The 12765-nt window shown below is 42.2% G+C and overlaps 1 protein-coding gene across 1 annotated transcript in view; it reads right to left on the reverse strand.

Annotated features, from left to right (window-relative positions):
• MCTP2 (multiple C2 and transmembrane domain containing 2) overlaps positions 1–12765 on the reverse strand; it is a 75793-nt gene that overhangs the window by 18408 nt on the left and 44620 nt on the right. The window contains exons 16-19 of the mRNA XM_089539190.1: positions 9221–9322; positions 8683–8757; positions 8300–8419; positions 374–496 (exon numbers count right to left, since the gene is read on the reverse strand). Of these exons, the coding sequence (XP_089395316.1) occupies positions 374–496; positions 8300–8419; positions 8683–8757; positions 9221–9322 (420 nt within the window). The remainder of the gene's footprint in view (positions 1–373; positions 497–8299; positions 8420–8682; positions 8758–9220; positions 9323–12765) is intronic.

Below are 12765 nucleotides of genomic sequence, written 5' to 3' on the forward strand. Positions count from 1 at the left end.
AAAGCGGCAAGCACAAACCGACAGCTGCAAATCCAACTGGGTTAGCTGATATCATAAAAACGTAAGGCACCGAAATCCCTCATTTCCTCCATCTCTCAAGGATAAATTACAACCAGTCCTGAAGGATGAAGGGTTGGGTTACTTAGGTTTTGGGGGAGTTTTTCAGGCTATGTGGTCATGTTCTAGAAGGGTTTATTCCTGCTGTTTCACCAGCATCTGTGGCTGGCATCTTTCTCTGAAGATGCCAGCCACAGATGCTGTCGAAACAGCAGGAATAAACTCTTCTAGAACATGGCCACATAGCCTGAAAAACGCACAACAAACTATGGATGCTGACCATAAAAACCTTCAACTTCATGGTTGGGTTACTCACCTGAGTGTCTTGGACGTTGGTGACTTTCTCTGGGGTGATCAAGGAGAAGTTGTAAGCGAAGAGCAGCAACAAAGCCAAGGGAAGCATATACAACTCAAAATGCCAAACCGTGATGACAAAAACCTAAGAGAAACAAAGCAAAGGAAGAAGGGTTTGTGGGAGATTATTAGATCATTTGCATTTTAAAAAGAAAAAAGGCAAGAGAGATTAATCGATCAGTCACAAAGTTTAGTAGCGTTCCTCAGACCGGTCCTTGCAGGCTATAAAATGGGTTAAATCCTACATTTGCTATCCCAACTGCCACTGCAGTAGGGATGGGGTCAAAAGGGGGAATCTCAATCTCTGTAAGAAAAGTCATCTGATTCCATAAACTGAGAAGCCCAATTGCAACACTCTGAACTGCCACAAGAGCTTTTGTCAATGTTGCACAGCTTCATGTTCCATGGTTGATCTAGGGTTCCCAGATCAAATGGGCATTCACATCCCTAAGCAGTGTGGATTATATACATCTGTGTGAATGCTCACAGCATCAATGCACAATGTGAAACAACACCCATGCACAACTCTGCTTTTGCAATGTGTGCATACCTCAGCTGACAAAAAATGGCAGGAATTCCTGTAGGGTAATTTAACATGCATGAGATACAGCACCAATGTGACATAGTGGTTTGGATGCTGGACTGTGACTCTGGAGACCAAGGTTCAATTCCCAGCTTGCGCATGAAACTCACTGGGTGACTTTGAGCACATCACACTCTCTCAGCCTCAGAGGAAGGCAATGGCAAACCTCCTCTGAATGAATCTTGCCAAGAAGACCCCATGATAGGTTCACCTTAGGGTCACCATAAGTCAGAAATGACTTGAAGGAACATAACAGCAAGAAGATACTGATAGGATTCTACCCAATATTTAATGTACAGTTTTGCCTTCAGATGGTTAGGCATTCACAGATATTAACACCAAGAGGCTATGTTTGTACAAATACTCTCCAAAAGTCATCACATGCCCTCACTTGTTTCCGATTTCTATTGGAACAACGTGTGCATCTCCTATTTGACTATCCAAGTGCAAAAATAAATGTCGCCCTTACTATCTTTTAAAGGAAAGGAGGCCAAAACCTTTCATATTCGTTCCAAATATTCAATGCTAGAGAACAGATTCTGCCTTCCCAGTTGAAAGCAAGGGCAGGGGAGGGAGGGAAGAGCGAGCACTCGCCATCCCAAGTGCTTTAGTAATTAAACAAATGCGCATAATGAACCATATGCCCAAAAGGGGCCTCTTTTTCATGTGGGCCAGATTTTTGTTTGAATTTTTAATTTTTATATACAGATGAAACGCCGGGCGCGACGAAGCAGCCATGTGAGGTAAGACGCCGGGCGGCACAGGAGGAAGAGGGAGCTGTCGATGTGACGGTGAGCAGAGCATCCTTGGATGATGATGTGTCTAGATTTCACCATTTAAAGAGACAAGCAGGCTCTTCTTCTTTTTTTGCAATGTTTTGTTTTTTTCATTTTTGCATCCTTCCCTCCTTTGAGCAACTGTTTTAGACATCTGTTCAAAGTCTCCATGAAAGAGATACTGACAGCTTTTTAGGCTGAACAGACCAACAAAAAAAAAAAAACCCAACAGAATGCCGTCTGCCGGGGGGAAAAACAACCCCACGGGACAAACAACAAGGATTCTTCTGCTTTTCGTGGGACCCACCGCATTGCCCCAACTGCTCCAGTTTGGTGGGAAACCTGCCTTTGAAGCTGCAGCCAAAACGCTGCAGAACAATAAGCTCCAAGCTTAAGCCTCGGGTTCTCTCTGAATTCCAATGATTGAAAAGTTTCATTTCCTGGCTGTCCTCTTCCAAATATTGCAAAGGCTAGGCAACCGTTAAAAACAAACAAACACAACCCATACCTTTCCAGAAAGCCTGTGAAACTAAAAGATCTACATTCAAAAGAAAACATTGCCTTGTGCAGGCAAGGCAAATCGTTGCTAATTTTGCATTTTGTGCTTGGAGGAAGCAGCAAGTCATTTCTGAAAGACTTTTGCACAATCGTGGCCAATTGAGCTTTTCAGACAGGTTAATGATGGGAACTGTGCAATGTCGTCTGAAAGTCCTTCCCGCAATCGCATGGGAAGGATGGGACAGGAATGGGACAAGGATAGGGCTGCCATAATTGTCCACTTTTACCAGGGACAAAATGTAGGACAAATTCAAGACCAAACTGTAGGGCAACTGCAGGACAAAACTCAGCTCAAAATGTAGGACATTTAAGGTCCACCATTTTTCTTCAATGTCCTACATTTTGGGCTGAGTTTTGTCCTGCAGTTGTCCTACAGTTTGGTCTTGAATTTGTTCCACATTTTGTCCCTGGTAAAAGTGGACAATTATGGCAACCCTAGACAAGGACAGAATAACCCCTGTGCGATAATCTCCCAAGGCTCAATTCCACACCTGACAAACAACTCCAGCAATTCCTGCAGGGGAATTTAACATGCATAAGATACAGCGCCAGCATGGCATAGTGGTTTGGATGTTGTACTGAGACTCTGGAGACGAGGGTTTGATTCCCGCTGGACCATGGAGACCCACTGGGTAACTAACCCAGGGCAAGTCACACTCTCTCGGTCTTAAAGGAAGGCAATGGCAAATCTCCTCTGAACAAATCTGGCCAAGAAAACTGCATGATAGGTTTTTCCTTAGGGTCACTATAAGTCATACATGACTTGACTTGTTGCACAAGAAGAGGGTGGATCTAGGAGTTACCACACCAGATGAAGGTACACAACAATAGCAATGACAAAATAACCTCACTGCCAAAGTCTGAGCCTCCATCTACCTTTCAAGATGTTATACGCATTGCACTGGAGTCGAAGCAACAGAGAAGTAAAGGAGACTTGTAAAAATCCATAATAACATGGAGCATGCGTTATGGTGGGTCAATGCTCCCAGGGGAAAGAAAAAAGAAGGGTGGAAGGAAGGGAATATTTAACTCTGGACTTTGGCCCCTATTTGTGATTGCCTATCGCCACCTGCAGGAATTCCCATTTTTACTCTTAAAAACTGCACAGAAACTGGCTTTTAATTTAGCCCTCTTCTTTGAGAAGTTATTTCACAGTGTGCTCAAGAGGCGGGAAAGGTCCAGGATATTCCAACAAGCATGGAATGAAATGTTTTTGTCAACTCCTCGCCCAAAAGTGGGGGAATGGAAGAGCTGAGATGCAATAAACAAGCAATGGCTTGTTATTTTATACACCCTGCTTTAAGAATGTTCAGTCCTTTCTGTACCTTGCGCCAGTAAAAGTGACAACAGGGCATCAAGAGTTATGCTCTTTCCCAAAATATAAGGATGGAAACTGTGGGGAAACAAGCTTCATAGCTCAGGCACCACACTCTGCGCAACCACAACGCCTGAAGCCAGAACATTATGTAGACTACTGACTTACACAGAAACTCTTGCATCATTTCAGTGACCTTTTGGGAAAATGGGCCACATGCACAGCCTTATGATTTGTGCCGTTTCTTGCAGAGTTGCTTTTCGGCTAGAAGCTAGAATGGGGAATCCAAGGGACGAACAGTGGAGTGAAAGTATATGCTTTATAATTTAATGCACTGTCCCTCCCACAATAGTTCTTTAGATATTACTCTTTTTTAAATACTTACTTTTTAAATGAGGAAATGAAGAATTTAAAAAGCTGAGGTTGGCAGCAAGCACTAGTCAAAACAATGTTCAGTTTCAGGAAGCGAGGATGAGCTAATGCACACTACCAAGCCATAGAGACAGCTAACTGGAAGACAAAAGAGGTTTCTCTCCCAAAAATCCATCAGATCAGGTCTCTGAAATTACTAGTGCTGTTGTCTTGTAACTGTCACCTGCAGTGGGCATAATTACAAGTTACCTTTGCCAGCGCAACCACTTCAAATGGTAGCAGGAGGGGAAAAAGGACCTACAGCTTGCCAAGTGTAGCCGGCAATGGAGAAGATGCAGCATCTGACAGGAGTCTGTGGAAGAGAGAGGCCGAAATATAGAAAGAAAAAGCTCTGCTGTGCATGCACACACATGCACACAGGAGCATGTTAGCTGCAAAAGCAAGTACGACTGAGCATAGCTCTCTTTATGGGTGGCAAAGATGCAAGCAGTCTGCTGGGCTCAGGCTTTTCAGTCCTTTCTTCCGCTTTTCCAAGTTGCAAGAACAATTTATTTACAGGTATGTATATAGAGACAAATCAAATTAATGGGGAAGGGGTGGCTTTTTGGACCACTATTCAAAATGGCACACAGGATGGAGGATTATTTGCTAGTTACATTTATACTCCCATGCCCATTGCCAAAGGAGATACTGGAAGCATGCATGGCTTTCTCAAATTCTAGTCCGCACTGGTTTTCCAGTGATAAAAGCACTGGGGCCAGGGGAAGCCTGCAACTGGATCTCAAAAGAATCAAGAGGTAATTGCTGACCCTGGGATTCAAAAACCTAGCATTTATAAGATCGGCAAGATTTCTTCATAGATTTGCCATTGACTTTCTCTTGAAACTGTGTGACTTGCCCATAGAATCGTAGAGTTCAGTGGCCTCACAAGGCTCAATAAAGGCAATCCAACTGGAACATCCCCAGCAGATACCTGTCTAGCTTCTTTCTGAAAACATCCAGAGAAGGAGATCCTACTTAGATCTCTAGGCAAGGATTCCATTGTCGAACTGTTCTTACTGTTAAGAGACTTCTAATTTACAATCAAAATCTGTCCTCCTACAATTTCAAACCATTAGACCTGGTCCTACTTTCTGAGGCAGCAGCGAACAAACCCACATCCTCCTCTCTGTGGCAGTCCTTGAGATATTTAAATGCTACGATCATGTCGCTTCTCAGTCTTTTCTCCACCAACCTGAACATGCCTAGCTCCTTCAACCTTTTCTCATAGGTTCTGTTCTCCATACTTCTTATCATCCTTGCCACCCTTCTCTGATCTTGCTCCAATTTGTCTTGCATTCTGGATATCTTGGACGGTGCAGGCAAGGCCTAAGACTCACCAAATGATACGTTGCTATTTTCTGAGTATCTAGATTAGGAAGTTGGGGGGAAATCTATTCGCTCATATCTCAATAGGAAGAGATCTAATTCACACTTCTTAAGCTAACATACGAACTGGAATGCTTTAATCTGTTCCTTGGCATGTCCACCTCCCTCCGTCTGAATTTTGAAAACACAGCTCTCATATCAAAAGGACATTAGGGGAAAGTATATACTAAAAAACCTCTATAAGAAGAAATTGCATCCCAAAAGTCATACTGAAAGCTGGAGAAAAATTAATACAGCCAGCCCTCTGTACCCATGCATTTTTGTATCCATGAATTCAACCATCCAACCAATACTACAAAATCAACTAATATTGATTTTGCCATTTAATATAAGGGACACCATTTTACTATGTCATTGTATTTAATGGGACTTGAGCATCCACAAATTTTGTTATCCGTGGGGCGGGGGGTCCTGAAACCAAACACCAGCAGATACCAAAAGCCCACTGTACATACATGTATATACATCCAAAACAGACGGATAAAAAGGGACACAGTGGTCTTTTCCCAGGGATAAGCTCTGGATATCACTTAAGCCAAGACAAGAGCTGCAGTCTGCAAGTCAAAAGTGGTGCTTCTTCTCCAATGTCCCACGCCCCTTTGCTCTTCAATCTTCTTCTTATCCCTTTCAGTTGATACCCCCAAATTATTTATCTATTGCAATCTGAGGAACTGGAAATTTCATATTCATACTATTTATTCTCTAGCATTCTTGAGTCTGGTGTAGCTCAAGAGTAGACAACGGTAAAGATAGGATTTGTCCTTGAGTGGAAAATGACTGAACTTGATGCATTGCCTCCTTAACACAAACCATGGGGCTTGTTTGTTTTCTTGTATGTTTCTCTCAAGACAAATATGTGCATTTTTTAGACTGGGTGACTTTGTGCATTTCTGTAAAAAGCACCACATTGTAAAATATGATCTGTGTTACTTTGCTGCGAGAGTTAATAGACTTATCCATGGGTCATATCAAAATCCAATATAAAATTATCTTGTGAAGTCGAAGGCTTTCATAGCTGGCATCCATGTTTTTTGGTGGGTTTTTCAGGCTATGTGGCCATGTTCTAGAAAATGTTCTTCCTGACGTTTCGCCAGCATCTGTGGCTGGCATCTTCAGAGAAACAAAAAACTATGGAGGCCAGCCATGAAAGCCTTCGACTTCGCACTCTCTATATGTTCAAAAATAGTCCCAGAAAGAAAGATGGATTGTGGGGAATAGAGAAAGAAGACACAACGAAGCAACACTGTAAGCCTAGCTGATCCTAGAATTCAGGCTTAAAAGTAAATCACTCCGCATCCCCACCAACCATGCTTGCAAGAAAGAAGGTCTTGGGTAGGCTCATATGAGGAGATATGGTCTACCAGATAGCCTGGACCTCACAATTAAAAATGGGTCCATCCTGGTGGCTTAAACCCTACCCAGCATCTGAAAATGTGTCCCATCAGATCATCCCAAGGTTCTCAACCTTTCATTATGAGAAGGCCACATCTCTTCAAGAGCTTCAAATTCATATGGGCTTTCCTGTAACATTCAGCCTTGCATGCATATGTTTTTTTTTATCCCCCAAGGACTGATAGAGAGAGAGAAAAGGCAGTCAAATACATCCTTTTAATTTCCCTCAGATTACTGTAATTGCATTAAGAAAACTGTAATTTCATTAAATGACATAATTACCATTAATACTCAGCAAACTGTCAATAGAAGGGGTAATTATTCCGGAGGAAAGAAAAAAAATCATAAGCCGGATGTGCAATGAGGCATAATTCCTCACAACAGCCATCCAACGTTTAAAATTAACCTTAAAAAATGTTTTTTAAATATGTATTATCCGCTGGTAGTAATTAGCTCCATGGCAGCAGGCTTAACTTTCAGGGCTGGAATCGGTAGGTTTTCAGCAAGAGCTGAAAAGACAACATAAACCAGGGTTGCTCAACTCCTTCATGATTTGCTTCAAGGAGATTGCATCAATTAGTTGCTATTTTTTGCATCTTTTTCTCTGTTACATCACAGTGGGATGCTGGTATAAAAAAGATCAGGCTTGCTGCTTATAATAGAAAGCCAGCTTTGCATAGTGGTTTGAGTATTGGAGTACAACTCTGAAGACCAGGGTTCAAATCCCAGCTTGGCCATGAAACCCACTGGGTGACCATAAGCAAGTCCTATGCTCTCAGCCTCAGGGGAAGGCAAACCTCCTCTGAAGACATCTTGCCAAGAAAACCCCATGATAGGTTCATGTTAGGGTTGTCGTAAGTCCCAATGGTGGTACAGTTATCCCTTTGAACTTGTGGGGATCTATTCCATACCTTCATGTGAGTTCCAAAATCCGCACATATTCAATCCCCATAGGCTTGAATGGGGTGCGTGCATGCAGGGTGCGCGGCACAGGCATATGCCCCATTGGGGTTAATGGCAGCCAACCCTCCACAGACTTCCAAGTCCATGGATTGAAGGGACGACTGTATTTGACACTGTATCTTCACACTTGATGATCTTCTCTAGTTCCTCCATAGCTGCCCTTCCAAGTCCAAATCTTCTTCTGATTTCATGACTACAGTCTCCATTTTGATTAATGGCTGAGCCAAAGTATGGAAAGTCCCTACCTATTTCAATGTCTTGTCTGCTTTAAATTTATGAAAATCATCTGTGGTCATTATTTTGTGGATCAAATTGGAGATTGGTTGTGATCCACCACACAATTCAGCAGCAGCAGCAGCATCATTATCATCACTGTTATCATTTCAGGAGGCAGCATCCCAAGTTTGGTCCACATGCCACTACTCTCTCCAGGCTGTCTCTACAAGGGACCACAGAAGCCATTTATGAGATTCCAGTCCCTGTGTGAAGAATCCCACTTACCACAAATGCTATCACACTCCTTACGGGGGACTCCCAGCGAAAGCAGCTTTGAAGAAACTGTATGGCATTCCATAGTGCCATGGTGATTCTTTTCACACGATCAGCATTTCTTGATAAGATCTGGAAGACAACAGAAGGAAAGGAAGAACAGATCAAAACATATGCATAAGCATATTAGTAATAAATAAATAAAAATAAGAGGAGCTCTTTTAGGGCAAGTTCAGGTTTGAGATAGTATCAAACCATGGTTTGATGTTGCATCCAAACTAAGATGATGAGTGCTTATTCTCCCTCTGCTGGAAAATAAAGCTTCCATATTCTGTTCACATTAACCACTGTTTCCTGCATACAGAAAGACATAAGAACTAAGAGACTGATAGTACCTTCTTTGAAAACTTGCGATTGTCGTCCAGAAACCGTCTTTCACGAGGAGAAAAGGTTCTGATGCTTGCTTTTACCTAAGAAAGAATATACAAAAATAATCACATTGCAGTCATTTTTATGCTCAAGATCTGTCTTGATTTGGTATTTAAACAGCACTCTGCTACCGAAAAGCGAAACATAGATCCCTTGCTAAAATGGCTTTTGCTATCCCAGTCGTCTAAAATATATTGGCACAACAGTTGGCCTATCAGTTGTTCTTCCATAGAATGTAGTGCAAATATTGTGTATGTGAAAGGATCCCTGGTCTTTTGCCCAAACCTTTTCTCCTCTCCTCGCCTCTCTGTAGTTCAGCTGCTAGATCTAATTCTTTCGCTGCCATTTTTCACTACCCACACTTGAGCTTTTTGTCCAGATCCCAAACTGCGATTCACTTTAACCATTTGTGCATTGAAATAAACCAACTTCTTTCCCTATGATTTGGCAAAATAGCACTTCATTATAAGATGATATTAGCTCCGCAAGAGACATCCAACTTACAGGGTTAAATAGGACATCCAGCTCCAAGTAAATCACACCTTTGGAAGGAAGTTCCAGATCTTTATTCTTTAGTGCATAGCAACTTTGCTGCCCATTTCTAATCTGCAATTGAATTTTTAAAAATGAAGAAACAAGATTAATAATATACTATCCCTTGAATGGGTTCACCTTCTTGCATGGTTCGGACGAGTATGCAAAGCAGATTTATAACCACAGCTGATATCAGAGTCACTAATCTCTTCTGACTACGTGTTCAAATTTGGTTTGGTTAAGTTCCCAGCAGCAAACAGTACCTTTATTTCTATGAAATATATACATGAAGAGCATCATTGGTGAGAAAAACACTCTCACACCTGGCAGCAATAAAACCCCTCCAGAGCACCTTATATCTCCGATCAGGATGGGTGAAATCTTGGTGGTTTTAAAATACTCATTGGAATGATCCAATTCACACCTTCCCAGTTTTGTGGCACAGGGAAGCACATCTTGCCTCGGAAATTCACACATTTGCAAGGCTTGCTGTATTATCTGGACACACAAAACCTTGTATAGAGCTTCAAAACAAAAGCAGCTCAAATGTAGTTGAAAGATAGAGACAAACACACTTTGCTCAAAGTGTGCAAAAGTGTTCAAAAACAAATGCATAAATAAGTGGCTGCAGTACAGAAAATGCATATGAGAAAGAGGCATATCTCAACGCAAGGAGAAGAAACCCTGAAATCTCACCATTTGGTATGAAGAAAGGGTAGGAGAGGGATGGAAATGGTGTTTGGAGAATCACCATGGTCCCATCCACATGATACAATTATAGCACTTTGTTTGCACTCTAACTCTCATGGTTCCATGTTAGTGAATTGTGGGATTTGTAATTTCATGAGCTATTTTAAAATTCTGTGCCGGAAAGCTCTAGTTGCTCCTTAAATTACTAATCCTGGAGCTATGGCCACTAAAGCGGAATCAAAGTGCTATAAGTGTGTAGTGTGAAAGGGCACAATGGCACTAAGTGTTAACAGTCAGTCTAGAGATTTCCAAGCTCCACCGAATGCCACAGTCTAACTGCCTCGCTGGATGTCAAACCTCAGCCAAAGGCACACTGGATTTCTCAAGGGCTAATGGATATATTTGCTGAACCGCTTGTCCAAAACGTCCCCAGCAAAATGGATGTGAAAGAGTAAAACATCGCTATGGATAGCCAATGCTAACTCCATTAAGGAGCAGCCCTGCTGCCCACTTGAGAATTTTAATGAAATAGGGAAAGTCAGAGATTGATACAGTACAGGACACCAAGGAGACAAGGTTCTTAAAGAATAGAGACTGAATTTTCATTGCTCTTGTCTGGAAGAAAAATGGTGCGGCGACTACTTCTTCCCCCCACCTCCACTCCTTTTGCATCAATTTACAGATGCTCCAAAAGGAAGCCTGTCACCAATGCAGTTTTCATTGTCTTCCCTGGATGACACAACACAAAATGGTTCAGCGCTGGAGTGGAAGACTAGGTCATGACAAAAGGCTGGATGGAACAATTTTTCCATTTTGATCTTTGAGCATAAAGTTAGTATTCAACAGGGGATGGGGCTGATATTCTTTCCCTACAACATCCCATTGTGTTTTCTACCAGAGAGCTGTGCGGCCCACAGAAGAATGAAAACAACAGCAATAGCAACAACAAAACATTGTTGAAAAATGGTTCCTAAGGAGCATCCTTAAAGTCACTTGATAAAGAGCAAATTTTTCACTTCTCCAGAACAATTGTTCAGGTGATGAAACCGCAACATCTCCTTCCAGTTACTGTAAAGATGGATTCCAGTGGTGCATCTAGACTGTCGAAATAATGCCATCTGAAACCACTTTAAGTGCTATAGTTCTGTTCTATGGAATGAAGTCTTTTGCACTGCTTTATTATTTTTAGTTTAGATCCGTTATGCAAGCCAATAGTCAACTCTTCCTGAAGTGGCTTGTTTTTAAAAATGCAGACAAAGAAATCCAGGCAGAATCGAATTCGCATCTTCTCTTCCACGGCTGCACATACGCTTCTCTTCCCTTCCATCTCATCTATAGCCTGCCTTGTTACAGGAATCCTGAGGGACCCTTGACAAATGTCTATAAAATCGAGAGGAGAGGAGTAAAAAATCAAACCCTAACATCTTCTCTCTGTCAGCCCACACAGCTGGCTGCCTCTTGCGCATAGAGCATTTGGCAGGCGCTGGCTCTCCAGGAGACCAGCTGCTCACGCCGCTCCTGTCCAGTAACATCAGGGATATGAGGATTCGGGGAGAAATTAACAGAGTCATCCAAAATTGAATAAAAGATGTTCAAGGGATTGCGCCTTCCCTGTAAACATCAAACGGTCTGTCGCCCAATGAGATCTCCTTGGAACGTTTTAAAAATGGGGGGAGGAAACCTGAAACACCTTCGGACTCTAGAAATGAAAGGCACACTCAACCCAAGTCTCAAGGAAGGTGTGAAAAAGGAGACAATGCAACCAACTTGTATTCTTTGCTGGAAGAAGAGTATGGGTTTCCAAATGACCAGAGCTAACTTTGATGGGCACATTCTCAAATGGGGCCCAATCCCACTCTTATTTCTATCAAGCATTACGTTTGTTTCAAGTCCCTTTCAATAGCAATTAAAATGCATTTATAAATAGCCCTGCTTCTAGAACGGCGTGCAACAGCGGAGCTAAAAACCAAGCCCTAGCAAAAATCTAGCAAAAGGAATATCCCTGGGGAGTTGAATGTTGTTTAACGTGGAGAAAAGAAGATTGAGAGGTGATATGAGAGCCATCTTTAAGGGGTGTCATGTGGAAGATGGAACCAACTTGTTTTCTGCTGGCTCCAGACTGAGACTAGGACATGAACCAATGGATTCAGATTACAAGAAAAAGAGATTCCACCTAAATATTGGTAAACACTGAAGTCATGGTTCAACACTTGAACCACTAGGCCATGCTGTCTCAGACACAACTGACAAAGTAGATTTGGGTCTACTAAAGCTTAGGCTACCAATTTCTTTCCTGCATCAAGGTTCCTTTCCATACTGATTCAGACTGACTTGGCTATGTCTTTGGATGCCAGAGTATTACTGGCTCTGATGTAGGATCACAGTCAGATTCTCAGCCAGGAGCATCAGGGTTAAGCAAGACTAACAACTAACTTAATATTTGGCTCAACTGTTCTGTCATCCCAGTTGCAACACTGGAAAGAAAGTGTGCTTAGAATATAAGCAAAGACCACTTATAGGGGAAGGTAATGGTGAACCTCCTCTGAACAAACCTTGCCAAGAAAACCTAGCAATAGGTCCACCTTAGTAAGTCAGAAATGACCTGAAGGCGCACAACAACAAACTACATCTGTACATGGTGAGAATAGCTACCTACACAAGAACTGAAACTACTTGGAAGAGAATACATAATAACTAAGACTTGATACTACTCCCCCAGGGAAAAACGGGGGGGGGGGGATGAATAAGAAAGTGGAGATACCAAAATAGTACATTCGGAAGGGAAATCAAGCAACAACACTGATCAACCAGCGATGTATCAATGA

This window comes from Sceloporus occidentalis, unplaced genomic scaffold, assembly GCF_023333645.1.
Source record: "Sceloporus occidentalis isolate IW3139 unplaced genomic scaffold, rSceOcc1.0.p SCAF_9, whole genome shotgun sequence".
Taxonomy (NCBI): Eukaryota; Metazoa; Chordata; class Lepidosauria; order Squamata; family Phrynosomatidae; genus Sceloporus; species Sceloporus occidentalis.